Genomic DNA, 18748 nt, shown 5'->3' with positions numbered 1-18748 from the left:
TTCATGTTCCTCTTTCCCTTCTGTATATCTTTGATGGGATGTCTGTTCAAGTCTTTGCTTATTTAAAAGTATTTTTCCCCCATTAGAGCATTTCAAGGGTTCTTTATATATTTTGTACATAAATTCTCTACCAGGTCTAATCTCTGCAAATATTTTCTCCCAGTCTATGGATGCTCCTTCTTGTTTATTTATTTATTTATAAGATTTTATTCATTTATTTAATTTTAAAAATATATATATATTTTTTTGAGAGACAGGGAAAGTGGTAGAGACGAGAGAGAGAGAGTGCGGGGGAGAAACAGGCTCCCTGCTGAGTGGAGAGCCCGACATGGGGCTCCAGCCCAGGACCCTGAGATCATGACCTGAGCCAAAGGCAGTTGCTTAACTGACTAAGCCACCCAGGTGCCCCTATTTTTTTTTTCTATTTTTAAAAACTATTTCTTTTTACTTATTTGTTTTCTTGTTTATAAGATTTTATTTATTTATTTTAGAGAGAGAGAGAGTGCGGGAGCAAGCGGGAATGGGAAGAGGGACAGAGGAAGAGCAAGAATCCTGAAGCCAACGCCCCACTGAGCACAGAGCCTGACTGGGGGCTAGATCCCAGGACACTGAGATCATGACTTGAGCAGAAATCAAGACCTGACCACCTAACTGAATGAGCCTCCCAGGTGCTCCAAAGTACAACTGATTTTTTTAACTTTTTAAAAACATTTTTATTTTATTTTATTTTATTTTATTTTATTTTATTTTATTTTATTTTATTTTATTTTATTTTTTTCAGTGTTCCAAGATTCATTATGCACCACAGCCAGTGCTCCATGCAATACATGCCCTTCTTAATACCCACCACCAGGGGGCGCCTGGGTGGCTCAGTGGGTTAAGCTTCTGCCTTTGGCTCAGGTCATGATCTCAGGATGCTGGGATCCAGCCTCTCCTCAGGCTCTCTGCTTAGCAGGGAGCCTGCTTCCCCTCCTCTCTCTACCTGCCTCTCTGCCTATTTGTGATCTCTCTCTGTCAAATAAATAAATAAAATCTTAAAAAAAAAAAAAAAAGAAAATAATACTCACCACCAGGCTCAACCATTTCCCTCATGCCCCTGCCCTCCAAAACCCTGTTTGTTTCTCAGAGTTCACAGTATCTCATGGTTCATCTCCCTCACTGACTTCCCCCAATTCACTTCTCCTCTCCATCTCCCAATGTCCTCCGTGTTATTCGCTATGATCCACAAGTAGGTGAAACCATATGATAACTGACTCTTGGGTTGACTTATTTCACTCAGTATAATCTCCTCCAGTCCCGTCCATGTTGATACAAAAGTTGGGTATTCATCCTTTCTGATGGCTGCATGATATTCCATTGTATATATGCACCACATCTTCTTTGTCTACTCATCTGCTGAAGGACAACTGATTTTTGAGTATTGATCTTGTATCCTGCAACTGTGCTAAACTTACTTAATTGCTCTAGGGTATTCTAAAGATTCCATTGGAATTTCTTTAGAGATGATCTTGTTGTCTGTGAATAAGGCAGTTGACTTTTTCTTTCCAACCTGGATGTCTTTTGTTTTTCTTGACTGGCTGGAACACTATAGAATAGAAGTGGTAAGACAGTCATCCTTGACTTGTGTCTGATTAGGAGTAAAGCATTCCGTCATTCACCACTAAGTATGATGTTAGTTAAGGGTTTTTCATATATGTTCTTTATTAGGTAGAGAACCTTCCCTTCTTGTCCTAGTTTTGTGATTATTTTTATCAGGAATGATTGTTGGATTTTGTCAAATACCTGTTCTGTGCCTATGGAGATGATGATATGGTTGTATTTTTTTCAGTTTATTTATATGGTGAATTACCTTGATAGATTTTCTTTTTTTTTTTAATATTTTATTTATTTATTTGAGAGAGAGACAGTGAGAGAGAGCATGAGCAAGGAGAAGGTCAGAGGGAGAAGCAGACTCCCCATGGAGCTGGGAGCCCGATGCGGGACTCGATCCCAGGACTCCGGGATCATGACCTGAGCCGAAGGTAGTTATCCAACCAACTGAGCCACCCAGGCATCCCCTTGATAGATTTTCTAATTTTAAAACAGTCTTGTCTTCCCACGATAAGTCCCCCAATCATTTTGTATATTACTATTATGTATCTTTTATATTTTTATATACATGTATATTATTTAATTTGATTTGCTAAAATTTTGTTTAGAATTTTTCCATTATACTTATGAGGAGTATGTTCTATACATTTTTATTTTTTAAAAATTAATTAATTTTTTATTATTATGTTCAATTAGCCAGCATATAGGACAACAGTAGTTTTTGTGTAGTGTTCAACCATTCATTAGTTGCATATAACACCCAGTGCTCATCATAACCCATGCCCTCTTTAATATGTATCATCTGATAACCCCTTCCCCCCACCCCCTCTTGGTCTATACATTTTCCTTTCTTATGATGTCTATCTAGTTTTCATATGTGACAGTGCTCATAAGCCAATTCTGTGGTCTCTAAGAAAGATTAGGAAGTTTTTTGTGCACCTGTTCTCTAGAATATATCTTCCTTCATTTCAGAATATATTCTGGAATAATTGATTTTATTTCTTCTCCAATGTTTGGTAGCTTTTATAGGTGAAACCATCTGGGCTTGAAGTTTTCTTTGTGGGAAAGTTTGAATTCAAACTTAATTCAGCTTAAAACATACAGGTATTTTTATTCAACCTATTTATTTCTTCTTGATTAAACTCTAGTAGTTTGCATCTTTTGAGGAATTTGCCCATTTCATCTAAGTTGTAGAATATATTTGCATATGTTTGTTCTTGATATTCTTTATTATTATTCTTTCAACATCTGTGGAATGCATAGTGATGCCACCTTTCTTATTCCTGATATTGGTAATTTATTCTTCTCTCTCTTTTTAATCATTTTGGTTAGAGCTTTATCAGGTTAATTCATCTTCTCAAACAACCAGCTTTTGGGTTCACTGATTATCTCTATTGTTCTTCTATTTTCTATTTTATTGATATCTATTCTGAAGTAAGCTTCACGGGAAGATAGACAATTTGCCCCATTTTTATTTTTCAGATATTCATCTGAAAGTCCCCCCGTCACCAAGGTAAACAGTGACCAAGCAAATGTCTGATAATAGTTCAGGGCATCCCAGAAGGAGCCATGTTGGGTCCCAGCAATGATTATGCCCCCAGGTTGGCTCTAGAATCCTTCACTAAATGTTTCTCAGGGTCTTATCTGATGTACGCTCCTGAGCTCACCCACAAAGGTGTCTAGAAACCTTGCATAGTGCCATTCAGTCCAATGCAACAAATATCCTTGTGTGCTTTCTCTGTGTGAGGCACAGTATGGGTCCCATGGGAGGAGGGGTGCAAATATGGAGAGGGTACATCCTCTAGCCTCAGCGAGTGCTTGTATAGTGTAGGAGACAGACACAGAGACTCCTGAAGTAGGGTAGCAGGCCGATTGGGGCCAGCCCACAGCAGAGAGGTCTGGACAGAGGAATGCAGAAGCAGAGAGGAAAGAGAGTGGTCACTTAGCAGAGTGCTTCTGGCAAGCATAGGGCAGGTGACCACCCATGGCATGTGACGGATCTAGGGAAAGTGATGTAAAATAGAGGACATAGTCTCCCATCAATCACATCCCTGGAATGGTCCTTGGGAGCAGAATTGTCCCTCTTAACATTTTGGAGGCTCAGAGAGTTTGGATATGGAACAAACAAGTGGCAATGGCCAGCATTTCAGAGACTCTGTGAACACAGTTCCACTGCCCATGAGGAAGGTAGCGCGAAGTGACTTCGAGTCTTTCCTTGTAAACGGGGATGCCAATCTCTTTCTGACCCAATTGTCTTATGGAGTCCAAGGATGCAGCCAAACCTTCTTTAGAACTGATTGCAAAAGTATCAGTTGGGGCACTGAGTGGCTCAGTGGTTAAGCCTCTGCCTTTGGCTCAGGTCATGATCTCAGAGTCCTGGGATCAAGCCTCACATCGGGCTCCCTGCTCAGCCGGGGAGCCTGCTTCCCTGCCTCTCTCTCTGCCTGCCTCTCAGCCTACTTGTGATCCCCCTCTCTCTCTGTCAAGTAAATAAATAAACAAATAAAAATCTTTTTAAAAAAAGTATCATGTTTATTGAGATTACATTCCTTTTTGTCACTCTGAGTCCTCAAAAGCATTGCTTAATAATTCTGTTTCCAAATGAGTGTTGCGTGCGATACAGCCCGTGTACTCTGACAAGGCAAAGATCAAAAGGTATCCTTATCTGGAAAACATAGAAGCACGTGTCTCAGCAAATGAGACTCGTTCTTATTGTTCTGATGAGTGCACTGTGGGCAATGAGTGTAATTTTTTTTTTTTTAATGAACATACAAATACACGCCCTTTCCTGGGGCGGGCTTTGTGCCTGTATTTCTTCCTCGGACTGTATTATGCCCCCTCAGAATCCAAGCAGCTGGATAGCTCTGGGCTACAGTTTCCCAAATGGCTCCCGCGATTTTAACTGGCTTCCCTCCTCTCTGTGTGTGTCTCCTGCTGACTTCTGGCTTTGCCATGGCAGGCAAGCTGCTGGTGGTACCCATGGATGGTAGCCACTGGTTTACCATGCAGTTGGTGGTGAAGGAACTCATCCACAGGGGGCATGAGGTGGTTTTAATCGTGCCAGAGGTGAGCTGGCAACTGGGGAAATCCTCTAATTTTACAGTGAAGACTTATTCCACAGATTACACTCTGGAGGAGCTGAATCAGCACTTCAAGACTTTCTCTGACTTTCAATGGAAAGCTCGGCCACAAAATTTACTTTCATTGGTAATGAGTCCATCCAATGACATATTTGGACAGCTTTTTTTACATTGTAGGAATTTGTTTAAAGACACAAAATTAATAGAGTACATAAAGGAGAGTTCTTTTGATGCAATATTTCTGGATCCTTTTGATATGTGCGGCTTAATTGTAGCCAAGTATTTTTCACTCCCATCGGTGGTCTTCACCAGGGGAGCATTTTGTCATTATCTTGAAGAAGGCACACAGTGCCCCAGTCCCCTTTCTTATGTTCCTAGACTTTTCTTAGCCTTCTCAGATGCCATGACTTTCAGAGAGAGAGTGCGGAATCACATCTTCCACTTGGAGGAACATTTATTTTGTCCGCATTTTTTAAAAAATGCTGTAGAAGTTGCATCCGAGATTCTCCAAACGACTGTCACACCCTATGATCTCTACAGCCAAACATCAATTTGGTTGTTAAGAACTGACTTTGTTTTGGAATATCCCAAACCTGTGATGCCCAACATGGTCTTCATCGGAGGAATCAACTGCCATGAAAGAAAGCCATTGCCAAAGGTAAGTGACCTCTTCTTTTGCATAGTAAGAATAACCTGGCTTCCGCCATTAAACAAACAAACGAACGAAACATTCCTTACTGAACTGTGGTTTGTCATTTACATTCGTCACATTCGGAAATCTTTTCCTGGTTGAATGAATTGTTTTGTGCTAATTCACTGAATTGTGCATTAACAAATTTCTATAAAGCTGCTGTCTGTGATATGCATACATATATAATTGAAATAATTGTATACAATTTCCAGGCTGTGTTTTGTAACACTCTCCTTGGGAAACTATTAGAAAACACAGTAAGAAATGAAATTTCCTTTTTTTTTTTTTTTAAAGATTTTATTTATTTATTTGACAGACAGAGATCACAAGCAGGCAGAGAGGCAGGCAGAGAGAGGAGGGAAGCAGGATCCCTGCTGAGTAGAGAGCCTGATTCAGGGTTCAATACCAGGACCCTGGGATCATGACCCAAGCCAAAGGCAGAGCCTTAACCCACTGAGCCACCCAGCTGCCCTGAAACTTCCTTTTTTTTTTAATCTAATGCCAACCCTTATAGGAAAATGCTCTTAGCAGTTTTGTATGCTGTTTTTCCATTTTTTTCTGAAATTATTTTATATATGTACGGATATATCTAATGTAAACTCTCACACCTGTTTTACTGAAAGAAAAATCTAGTAATGGACTGGACATAGTGTTCTTTACCTTTCTTTTTTCACTTACTAATAAATCATTAACATCTTTACAGTCAATCCCTACAGATTGTCACATTCTTTGTAACAGTTATATAAAACTCTTTACTTTGGATGTACCATAGTTCATTCAACTAAACAATACTAATAGATATTTAAGCTTTTCCCACTGTTTTTGTTATAAACAAGACTGTAGTAACCATTTTGTTTTTTGTACTAACCATTCTTAAGTAATTTCTTTGCTTTCCCACATTTCCATTTTCCTGTTCTTATCTCTGTAGGCTGGATGTCCTTAGGAGTAGGGCACACATTGCTATGCACATATTTTATTTTATTCTTTTATGATTTTTATTCATGTGTGTGAGAGAGAGAGAGAGAGAGAGAGAGAGAGCACCAGCAGAGGGAGAAGTAGGCAGAAGGAGAAACAAGCTACTCACCAAGGAAGGAGCCAGACGCAGGACTCAATTCTAGAACCCCTGGGATTATAACCATCTGAACCACCCAGGTGCCCCCCACACATTGCATTTTAATACATTTGACAGGTTGCTTTCAAAAGATTGAACAATCTTACACTTTGGTCAACAGTATATGAATGCTCCAGGGTTTCCATACCTTCTCCATCTTCAGATGTTGTCAAATTTCAAAAACTCTTTTGGCAAAAATAAATAAATAAAAATTCTAATAGCTGCTTCAATTTTCATACATATGTTGGCCACTTGATTTCAACTTTTGGGAAGTATTTATTCAGACTCTTTAACTATTTTTCTAGGGCCCTTTGTCTTTTTATAGCTTATGACTCTAAGCCTCTTGAGTATTAGGAATATTAATATTTTTTATGAAATGTTAATATTTTTTCCCTTGGCTATTCATCATCTTTTGTCATAGAGTGTTTTCATTTTGGATGGTCACACGTCTTCACTTTTTTCTAGTGGTTTCTGGATTTCAACAAGTTGATGCTCACCATTAGGTACTAGAGAAATGCAAATCAGTATCACAATGAGATACCAATTCACACCTGATATGATGACTATACTTAAAAAAAAAAAAAAGGAAAATAAGCCTTGGTAAGAATGTGGAGAACCTGGAACCCTTGTCCATTGCTGGTGTAGCCAGTATAGAAAGCATTCTAGCCGTTCCTGCGTAAGTGAAACATGGAATTGCCATATGATTCGGCAATTCTGCTCCTGGTTATGTATCTGAGGAATTGAAAACAAATCTTGAAACCAAAGTTTCTATAGGCATGTTCATAGCAGCACGTTCATAATAGCCAAAAGATAGGAACAACCCAAATGTCTTTCAGCTGGTGAATGGATGAACATAATGTGGCCTCTTCATACAGGGGAATATTATTCAGCCATAACAATGATAAAGACCTGACACCTGCTATATGATGTGGATAAGCACTGAAAAGATAATGCTGAGTGAAGGAACCCAGACGCAAAAGGCCGTAATGTGCTGTGATTCCATTTTTGTGAAATAGCCAGAATAGGTAGATCTATAGAGATAAAAAAGCGGGTGAGGGGTTGCTAAAGGCTCAGGGGAGGAGGGAGTCGGGGAACGGCTGCTTAATGAGGAAGAGGTTTCCTTTTGGGATGATGAAAATGTCTTGGAACTAGATGGTGGTGACAGAGGCATGGCACCATGACTCTGCTAAATGCTACCAAATTGCCCTCTTAGAAATGATTATGATGGATTTCACATCATGTGAATTTGACCAAAATTTTCTTAAAAAGAGAAACCACATCTTTCAACAGCTGGTTTGTTTGAGGACACAAACACACTTTCCATGTTGCATCATTTCTTCTAGCACACTATTAATCTGTAATACTTCCTTGCCTTTTCAAAACAGCTGTGACTTTTTGTAGTACCTGGGTCAGTTATTCTGACCTCTTCCAGTCTCCTTGCTTTCTGGTGGTGGAGTGTAAGCTGTTCCTGGAAACTGGAAGTTGGTATGGGCTTGATCGACCCGGGTTCCACTGTTCCACAGGCATACGTCATCCACACCATTCAATCACACCAGACGGCACCCCGTACCAGGCTATCTGAGTGGAGAGTCACATTGTCCTGTGCCTGCTTTGGCTCCCCGCAGTCCTGAGGGATCCAAGACTCAGTAACCAAGCCTGGATTAGATTGGGCAGTGTTAGTCCATGATCTTTTGGGATGGACTGCTCTAGTAAAAATAGGTAAGTGGAAATCCTACTGTTTGTGTCCTCTAAGTAGTCCCTTGGTCAGGCCTGTGCCCCTCCCCACTGCTCCCAGCTTCTGGAACCACCACCTATGTCGGTGCAAACCTCCCTGGGTAGTGATAGACACAGCTCTTACAGTAGGACAAGTGCCCATTGGGAGCTGTCTGGCCAGACAAGCCACACTTCTCTGGATGCCCCGTCCCAGCCGTGGGTGATTCAGACTTGACCATTTTGGACCCGCACCAAGACCTGGACCCAGAATGCTAATTTTTGCAGCCCACACCCCATGGCCTAGCCAATGGATTAAGCTGCCCCAGGATCCCACATCTCATACACTGTCCACGTTACTCGATGCTCTGAACCACAGCAGACTCTTCACACACAGGCATACTTGTGTAGTTATTTAACAAAATATTTATTAATTTGATTTTGCATTTTTGTGCTCTGCAGGTAGCAATTTTTCTCAGGTCTCAAGCACTTTGCATGCAGGTGCTTTTAAATCTTGTAGGTCCAGGCTCCGTTACTCATAGGTTGTGGGTGATTTGAGGGTCAACCTCTCTGAGGTTGTCATCACCTCCATGCACACCTTTACAACTCCCCTCTATGCCAAATGACAGGTGTCCTCCTCTGACTTTTTGGAAACTCCCAGGATCTACCTCCTTCTCCCCACTGATACATGTCCTAAGCTTAGTTGTTGGATCTGCAAGAATCCCTAAGAAAACACTGGCCTTCTCCCAGACACTCCATGATGCCTGAAGACCTATCGAGCTCTACAGTACTGCCCAGGGTGGGTCTGGCCTTTGGGGTATATCACATTTAGGGTCTCCGCAACCACTGGGATTGGCATACGTGCTAGATCCTTCTTCCTGTTGCCCTGTGTGTGTACACACGCACCATTCTTAGAAACAGTCAAATCTCAGGAGGAGGAAGAGAACTGTTTTCTAAAGCTTTCTTAATTTGCAAGACACGTCTTTGGTGATGTTTTGCAAAGTGGGATTGGTTCCTTTCCTTCATCTCCTATCTCCAGTGTATAAGTTTGGGCCTGCTAGGAATGAGAATGGGGCCCCCAGCCAAGTCATGTGCTTTCCCCAGCCTTCTTGTTGAACAACAAGATGAGAGCTAGGCTCAACTAGGAAGCGCCCAGGCCAAGGTCCTCAGCAGAATGGGGGTCTGGTGTGAAGCAGCTGAGATCTGTAGCCTATCTTGTTTCTCCTCCCTCCACACACTCCCTTAAGCCTTTCTGCCTCCTGATGTACCGCTCTTAGAAAGGATCTGCTTAGCTCTTGCCCGCCCTGGAAGGGTAGACCTGTACTGTGCTCACTCTGTAAATATCTTGGGGTCTTACTGCTGTCTACATGGACCCAAACCAGGATGTTGCCCTCCTCCAGGCTCTGATGATTGTAAATGGAAAATCCTGCTGGCGTCCCTCCCTGGAGGAGATTGCAATGAATTTACAATTGGCTGCAATCTTGCAATCTTGGCTGCATTCCTGGGACCAGCCCTGTGCTTGGGATGGTTATTCCATGCCATTCCGTGCCATTCCTCAGGCTTCTTCTCCTTTCCTAGGTCTCAGCATGCCTCATGAGCCCACAGGCATGGATTATGACAAGACCTTGTGTGAGAGTTCAGTTGTGCCTGAGTAGCTGTGGGCGAGTCTGTTCTAGTCATGCCAGGAACTACCTTTCATTTAGCCTGGTTTCAACCCTCATCCTCTTGGACCTCCCTTGGTCATGTGGTAGGTATATATGGCAGGATAATCCTGACCCTCTCACTCTGAGTCTCAGTTGAGAAACCCAACAATCAGGAGATGAGTCATGCCCCAGGCAGATGGGGGGTGAGTGGGGGTACAGGGCTGGAAGTGGGCTCAATGCTGTCCAACTCCTGCTCCGGGGCCCTCACCACCTGCTGGCTACACTCAGACTTCTCAAGTCTCAGTTTCCTAAAAGGCAAGTGACCCATCACATGCTTATAATGCCGTTTACCAGTTTCTTCTCAAAAAAGGAGCACATCGTTCTTCAAATTTCATATATGAATTCTCACAACTTGAAAAGTGACATGAAAATGAAATGTAGGTTGGGGGGTTGCCTGGATGGCTCAGTCGGTTAAGTGTCTGACTTTCAGTTTCAGCTCAGGTCTTGATCTCAGGTGGTGAGTTCAAGCCCCACGATGGGCTCCATGAAGAAAAAGGAAATGTAGGAATAGAACAGACAAACCAAAGTGTCGTTCTTTAATCAGCAAACATTTATGGAGAGCTTACTGTATGCTTGGCATTCTTCTAGATATTGGGCATAAAGCAGAGAACAAAACAAATATTGTTCCTGCCCTCAGGGTTTCCCCATTCTAGTCGGGGGGAGACACATAAATGAGCAATAGGTTGGGTAGTGATGAATGAAACAGAGAAATATAAGGAGGTTGAAGGCTTCCCAGTGATGGGCTGGGTTATTTAATAATGAGCTCACCAGAGAAGGTGAGCTCACCAGAGAAGTCTCTTGGACACGATACGGACCGAAGCAGGCAGGCAGGGAGGGAGCAAGCCATGTGGACATGGGGGGTGGGGAAGAGGTGACATCTTGGCTTGTATCAGTATCTAGGCTAATGGCTTATAAAAACTCAAATATGTACTATTAGGCATTTCCAGGAAAAAAAATTGCCATCCTCTGATCTAGAACAGTGATTCTCAAAGTACAAAAACTGAGGGATCCCTGAGACCCTTCCCGGGAGTCCCTGAGGTCAAATGATTTCATAATAATGTTAAGACGTTACTTGCTTTTTCCACTTCATCTTCTCAGCATGGTACCGTGGAGTTTTCCATAGGCTCCGCGACATGTGGTATTGTCTAGGATGAGTGCAGAGGTGGGGGGCAGAGTCCCACCATTGTCTACCAAGTTAGACAGACATTCATATCATAGGGACTTGCTTGCAGAACATGTAAAACAATGTCACGCTCAATTTTTTGCTTGTTTGGGGGAAATAGAGTATTTTTTTCATTAAAGATGTCAGTCATGCTAACTTCTCTTGGGCTTATTCTTGGTATCATAAATGAGTGAGGAAGTCTATTTTATACACGCCAGTTTTAGTTTCTAAAATGGTTCATCTGGAAAAACATGACCCACATAAACAAATTTTGGGGTGGGATCTCCCGTTGTTACTAAGAGTGTAAAGGAATCCTGAGATAGAAAGGTTTGAGAATGGGGGATCTAGAGGGGGCCAGTTCTGTATTCCCTTCTGAGGTGCAGACGTTCCCCAAAAGTGCCCCTTCTTAAAGTGGTAAGCCTCGTTTTCTCGGACTTGGACTTTGGGGTTTGAATTGTGTGAGATGATGGATGAGCGCTATTGGTTAGCTTGTGTCCCTGGAAAGATACGCTAAGTCCTAATACCTAGTCCCTCAGAATGGGACTCATTTTGGAAATACGTTAGTTAAGAAGAGATAATTGGCGGTGGGCGCTAATCCAGGATGACTGGTGTCCTAATGAAAAGGGGAGATTTGGACACAGACGTACACAGGGAGAAGGGTGAACAGGAAGGTAGAGATGAAGTGATGCCTGCATCTGCCTAGTACTGCCAAAGATTTCCAGCAATCCACCTAGCTCACCAGGAGCTAGGAGAGAGGAACAGGTTCTGTCTCGAAGCCTCCAGAAGGACTCAAGCCCACTGATGCTTTAATCTCGGACTTCTGGACTCCAGAACTATGGGAATACATTTCTGTTGTTTGGGCCAGCCACTGTGTGATACTTTATTGCAGAGACCCTTGGACGCTAAGACCCTGGGAAACTGTCTTGCAAAGTGTTGTGCAGACATCAGGGGTCCCGATCCTAGCACTTTTTTTTTTTGTTTCGACTGCTGGCTGGCCAGTTGTTCCCGTCAAATGTCTTGTTACCTGATGCCTTCCCATTGTTTTATACCTCTACATTTTCTTCCCTTTTAATCTTCCCACCTCCTCTTCTGTCTCCTTTAATTCCTCCTATACTCTGGGGTTGACAGAAGGCAAAACTGGATCTTTCCCTTGCTGAGACGTTTTAGGTGTTACTTTCTGACCACCGGGGTGCTCCTTAGTTCATATCACATAGAACCCAGCTGCCTGATGACAACCAGAGGGAGCCCCTCCGTGGGACCTGTCCTGGGCACCCACAGATTATGAATTGACTTACTAATTTTCACGGCTCTTCCCCCCCACCCCAGGAGGTGGTAGAGATGCCACTCCCTTTCGAGAGATGGGGAATTCAGGCACAGAACAGTGGGGCTGCACAGCTTGGAAGAGGTAGGTTGACTCCAGAATTTTTGCTTTTAACCACAGTCAAAGTGGGAATTCTGGTTTTAGAGCATGTATCTTAAGGATTAGATTCTGTCTTCTGATAGAACAGGAAACTCACAATAATAGTGGTTTACCCCAAAGAACCCAAGGGGTGGGGAGGGGCCTAGATCAGACTCCTCTATGTCCATTCAGCTTCCAGCAGCCCACTTTTTTTTTTTTTTTTAAAGATTTATTTATTTGAGAGAGAGATAGTGAGAGAGAGCATGAGAGGCAAGAAGGTCAGAGCGAGAAGCAGACTCCCCATGGAGCTGGGAGCCTGATGCGGGACTCGATCCCAGGACTCCGGGACCATGACCTGAGCCGAAGGCAGTTGCTTAACCAACTGAGCCACCCAGGTGCCCTCCAGCAGCCCAGTTTTAAATCCAGCGATGGCTGTGGTCACAAGGTCACCAGGAGGTGGAATGGGCAGCTCCGCTCTGTTGTTTCAAATCTTGAATTTGGCATCTGTTGACCCTTCCTTTCTGAACAACATTGAGGAAGAGGAGAAGCTCTAAGAGCTCTTAGAGTGTTTGTCTATGAACATCATCACCACGCGGGGGAATCCAGAAAGCTCAGGACAGAGGACTGCTACCAGCCTCCAGGAGCCTCCCAAGCTGTCCTCCAAGCATGACTAAGCTCGGGAAGGAGAGGCAGAGTGGAGAGAAAGAGAAAATAAACCCAGAAGCTCAGGTGAAAGCCGATAAGAAACCTCATTGGGTCAAGTTCGCTGTGTGCATAAAAATGGTTAAATATTAATTTACGTTCTTTTAAAACAGGGCAAAATTCAGAGCAAGGAGAGGTAGGTAGGGGTTGTAAAGAGCACTGGTTCTTTCAGGGGAAAAGGGCCAGGGAGCCCCGAGGTTTAGAGAACGTGAACTGTTTATTCTTGTCGCTACCTGTCCTCTCCCCCAGATGACCTGCCTCCTCCAGTTGTTTCGGAAAGTTTTCTTCTTAGTGCTCTGGGGGGAGGTTGTAGGTGACAGGCTGCTGGTGGTCCCTCAGGATGGAAGCCACTGGCTCAGTATGAAGGACATAGTTGAGCTCCTCAGTGAGAAGGGGCATGACATTGTGGTGCTGGTGCCAGAAGTCAATTTGCTTCTGAAGGAGTCCACGCACTACACAAGAAAAACCTATCCAGTGCCGTTCGAACAGGAGGAGCTGGAGTATCGGTACCGCTCTTTTGGAAACAATCACTTTGCTGAGAGATGGCTCCTGAACGCTGCTCAGACGGAATACAGGAATAGCATGATTGTTATTGACATGTATTTCACCACCTGCCAGAGCCTCCTGGAGGACACAGCCACCCTGAGTGTCCTCAGGGAGAGCAAGTTCGATGCCCTTTTCACAGACCCAGCCCTACCCTGCGGGGTGATCCTGGCTGAGTACCTGGGCCTGCCCTCCGTGTACCTCTTCAGGGGCTTCCCATGCTCCCTGGAGCATACCATGAGCAGAAGCCCAAACCCTGTGTCCCACATTCCCAGATGCTACACTCAGTTCTCAGACCAGATGACGTTCCCCCAACGAGTGGCCAACTACCTCGTTAATTACTTGGAGACCTATCTGTTCCACTGTCTGTACTCGAAGTACGAAGACCTCGCCTCCAACATCCTCAAGAGGGATGTGCACCTACCCACCTTGTATCAGAAGGGCTCCATCTGGCTCTTAAGATATGACTTTGTGTTTGAATATCCCAGACCGGTCATGCCTAACATGGTTTTCGTTGGAGGGAGCAATTGCAAGAAGACGGGGGTCCTGTCTCAGGTGGGTGGTTTTCTTTCTTTTTGATTGCTCTTTGTCTTTATGGGCAGATGCTGTTCTTACACGCTCAATCTTCCCTCACTCATTTGGCTCTTAAGCATCTGTCAGCTGGGAGGGCTTCCTGAGGAACGGGCTGCCGGGCTTGGAGTAGAGGGGTATGGATGGAGTCTGATGCTGAGGTTCTAAAAGATGCTGAGGCTTTAGATGAGGTAAACAAGAAGAGGGATCCTTAGCTAGGTCATCTGGGGGCAGTCACGGAACATAGAATAAGCCTTGGAAATTTTCAGTCTAAATCCTACACCCACCTGTTGAGGAAACAGGGGAAGGCTTGACCAAGCGGATGCATTGCTGAGAGGACACTCTATGTGGAAATCCATGCTTTTTTTTCCTGGGACCCCAAAGCAGAGATCATCAAATAGCCGCCAGTCGACCAAATCTGCCCAGAGGCCCAATTTTTATATGGCCCAGAGCTAAGAATGGTTTTTATATGTTGATCTTATTTTAAATTTTTTTAATTTTATTTGAGAGAGGGAGAGAACAGGTGTCGGGGGGTGGGGAGTGGGAAGTGGCAGAGGGAGATGGAGAAACAGGCTCCCTGGTGAGTGGGGAACCCAACGTGGGGCTTGATATCAGGAATCTGGGAACATGACCTGAGCCAAAGGCAGACACTTAACCGAGACACCCAGGTGCTCAGTTTTTATGTTTTTAAAAGGATGTTAAAAACAGCAACCACAAAGAATACATGGCAGGGATGTATGTGGCCCGCTAAGCCTACATATTTACTACCTGACCCTTGGCAAAAAAAAGTACATTGACCTCTGACCTAAGGCAAATGTTCTTAGAAGCTTTCCTGACATATGGGGAGAGAGCCCAGAGCTACTTTGGACAGTTAAAAACGTACGAGTTCTTTGTTTTTGTTTTAATATTTATACCTTTGAAAGGCTTCAGGTCACTTTTTTCCCAGCAGAATTCTCTTTCTCAAAGCATTTTTCATCCAAAAGAAAGCCTCAGAGAGGTCCCAGAGACTCTCATCCCTCCTCTTTCACGTATGACAATTTCAGCGGACAGTTGGCCATACCTCTGAGAATGGGCAGGGTCAGGGGCCATGAGCATAATTGGATTGATTCCAGGAAGCATGGGGCATGGACTTCAAATCCCACATGCCTGGAAAATTTAACCAAGTAATTAATAAGCAAAAATGTCATAAGAAACATTTGGCATTAAGAAGGAAAAAAATCGGGGCGCCTGGTGGCTCAGTGGGTTAAGCCGCTGCCTTCAGCTCAGGTCATGATCTCAGAGTGCTGGGATCGAGTCCCGCATCGGGCTCTCTGCTCAGCAGGGAGCCTGCTTCCTCCTCTCTCTCTCTGCCTGTCTCTCTGCCTACTTGTGATCTCTGTCTGTCAAATAAATAAATAAAATCTTTAAAAAAAAAAAAGAAGGAAAAAAATCACATTTTTGGTACCTTTTATCCCCACCCTCTTATTTTTGCAAAAAGAATTTGACTTAGTCATATTGCAAAACGGACTGTGGTGAATGTGGTTTTTTTGGAGCACCATGAACTTATATTGGCATCTCAGCTGTAACCCAAATGTCCACCATAGAGAACCTTTTGCATTAGACCATATGTAATTATCAGTTTGTATTTTTATATTAGGAATTCAAGTGACCAAAATCAGAGGTTTTTTTTGTTAGATGATCAAACCATTTCAACACTCAGGAGAAAAATGTGTCCTTGACAGTGATGACAATGTTCTGGAATCCTACAGAGGTGGTCGTTGCAAACGTGATGAATGTACTCAATGCCTCTGAACTGTTCCCTTTAAAATCGTTAATTGTGTTATGTGACTTCACCTAAAAATATTACTTAAAAAAGAAGATACATCATAAATCAGGAAAACTAAAGACCTGATTCATAGCTGGAAACAAACCAACAACAGCAACAACAAAAAACTCCACAAATACTCCTCAGTAGGCAAATAACTTGATCAGTCAACACATAGCCACCATACAAGGGGCCACTGAAAGTTTGGAAACATATGTGGCTTCAGAAATTATCCAAGAAACTCAAATTAATAAACAAGGAAATTCAATTTTGCTCATCAAATCAACAAGCATATTTTATAGGTAACTTGTTGGCCTACCTACAAAACAAATATAATTAAGTTTCTTATTATGCTTTGGCTAATGTGCAGAGCCTTTTGAAAACCAGAGCTTGGTGAACACACCTTGCAGTAATGCTCTGATTCACACTCTGGTCCGATGGTAACGATAACTGGGTGCTGGTAGGCTTGCATGTCTAACAAAGGATGAGATCACTCTGCAACACCCACCATAGCGTGACTGACTATAGCTCTTCCTGCCTCCTTGACCCTGGGAGGGACTCAACCACCTCAGAAGGCTTCCTTGTTGGTTTCGCTCAAGATGCTCCCAGAGAAGCTGCTCAGGCACCTGGCCAGTGGTTCCCACTGGGAGATCCCAGATGACCTGAAGCCGCTTTTCCCTGTCCCCACTGAGGGCCTCCTTTCCAACCCCGTGCGCCCTGTCACCTGGTCCCTCTGCCTTTCCCTCTGCCCACAGGGGCTTTTCCCTCTGCCCACAGGGGCTTCAGTCCAGGCCAGATGCTGGCACACTGTCTCCACTGTCCTTGATTTTTAGTTGAGACTCATCTGTCCCATGGCTAATCTCTTTTCCTTAGGTTTCCAATATTTCCATTTTTAAAAGTTTTATTTATTTGAGCGATCTCCACACCCATCGAGGAGCTTGAACTCACAACCCTGATATCAAGAGTCAGATAATCTACCAACTGAGCCATTTTAGAAGAGAGTTTGATGTTACATTTCAGAATTAGAAGGGTTCTTGAAGCATTTTTCTTAGAATAAAGGAATTCAGAGATAAATTCTAGTCTCTTCCAGTTGCAAAGCAGAGAACTGCTCAGAGGTTCAGGGACAGGTTTTTACTCTCCCTTTTAGGGGCCATACGGACCTGGGGAGCTCAGGCTTCGGACGTGCACATCCTCTCTGCCTAGCCTGCTGTGGGAGAGAATGCACCAGACCCCAGCCCTAGCTTGAGCCTGGGTGGGAAAGGACCAACTTTCCCTCCCCTGCTGGCTCCAGGGATCCCTCCTTTGTCCCCATTACATTAGAAGAGTAAGAACTATAAGACCTGGATTCAAGTCTAGCTGTGTGGTCAGGGTGGATGGTTTATCTCATTGTTTTTTCCTCTATCTGTGAAATGGGAACACTCTAGAGTCAGGGCTGGGGGCAGGGAAGATAGAGTTCATGGGAGAACTTTGAAGACTGTAAATGCAATACACGCAGGACAGGCTGCTTTAGGCTGGAGTGACAGGATAGAGGCCCCTCAGACAGGAAAAAGTCCAGTTTTCCCATACAGGAGCAAACCCGTTTCCAGGCAAGCAAGTGAGTTTCTTTAAGCCACCAGCTGCAGCAAGGGGCAGAGGCAGGGTAAGAACCCACCCCCTTGTCACTCCCCCACCTGGAGACCCCACGTTTGCCCGGTACTCTTTCTCTAACTATACAACACCTGGAGGGTAGCAGCCCCATGAAGGGAAGAAAGGAGGCGGAAGGATGACTCAGCAGATCTGAGGCATTTCTTCCTGGCCTCCTGGCCATGGGCTTGGGTCTTCTCATCTCAGAATGGGGCTGACAGCATGTGCCTCACTCCTCACAGGGCTGTTTGAGGGTCACGTGGGCAGTGTATGAAGGGGCTTGGAAGACTATCAGGGGAAGCCATGGCCCCGTCCCTCTCTTCTCAGGACCTTCACTCAGCAAGCAGCCGGAACATTCTCTCTATGAGGTGATCCAAACAACATGGCTTTCTCGCATTGTTCTTTGGGGAGCATTTTCTCAGAAAACCAGATCCCAGCTCCTCAGGACTAGCTCTTCTATCCCAGCTTGTCTTGCATTCTAGAGTCATCTAGATAGTGGTTCTCAAACAGGGGTAATTTTGCAACCCTTGGAGGCAACATCTGGAGACATGTTAGGTATTGCAGTTAGGGGATGATAGGGTCTAATTTTAGAGGCCAGGGATGCTGTTAAAAATCCTTTATAAAGCACAAGATATACCCACACACCCACTCCCAACAAAGAATTATCTGTACCTCAATAGTGCTAAAGCTGAGAAATGCTGATCTAAATCAATGCCATGTGACTTTCAGTGACTTCTACCAGCAGGGCCCCAGCTGGGTGGTGAGGGGCCACAAAGATCCTTTGTTCACTCCCTGAGCCATCTGGTCTCCCTTCAGGGGTCTCTGCAAGTAATAGTCATGCAGGTTGCAGCCTCTACATTTGTTGGTTGAGCTGAGGATTGAATTCGAGGCAAGTCAGGGGCACAAAACCCCAAAATGCCAAGTCATTCTTAATCGGTACTTTTTAAAGTACACAACTTGGGCCAATGTCTGCAATGCCTTTTGTGGTTTGCTTTTCTTTCAAAAAGGGTTTTGAAATGTGTTTATTTTTATGACTGATTGGGCACGCAGGACATTTTGA

The 18748-nt window shown here is 43.9% G+C and overlaps 1 protein-coding gene across 2 annotated transcripts in view; it reads left to right on the top strand.

Annotated features, from left to right (window-relative positions):
- Positions 1-4431: 4431 nt before the first annotated feature.
- LOC309844222 (UDP-glucuronosyltransferase 1A6-like) overlaps positions 4432-18748 on the top strand; it is a 27782-nt gene continuing 13465 nt past the window's right edge. The window contains exon 1 of one of the 2 annotated variants that reach the window (XM_082690596.1): positions 4432-5328. In XM_082690596.1, coding sequence (XP_082546722.1) covers positions 4474-5328 — 855 coding nt within the window. In that variant the 5' untranslated portion in view covers positions 4432-4473. Of the gene's footprint in view, positions 5329-13280; positions 14247-18748 lie in introns of those variants that run through there. The other variant, XM_082690595.1, reaches the window with a different exon arrangement.

Source organism: Mustela nivalis, assembly GCF_964662115.1.
Source record: "Mustela nivalis genome assembly, chromosome: 11".
Classification (NCBI taxonomy): domain Eukaryota; kingdom Metazoa; phylum Chordata; class Mammalia; order Carnivora; family Mustelidae; genus Mustela; species Mustela nivalis.
The sequence above is the reverse complement of the archived record's forward strand: the minus strand, read 5'-3'. Positions and strand labels throughout refer to the sequence as shown.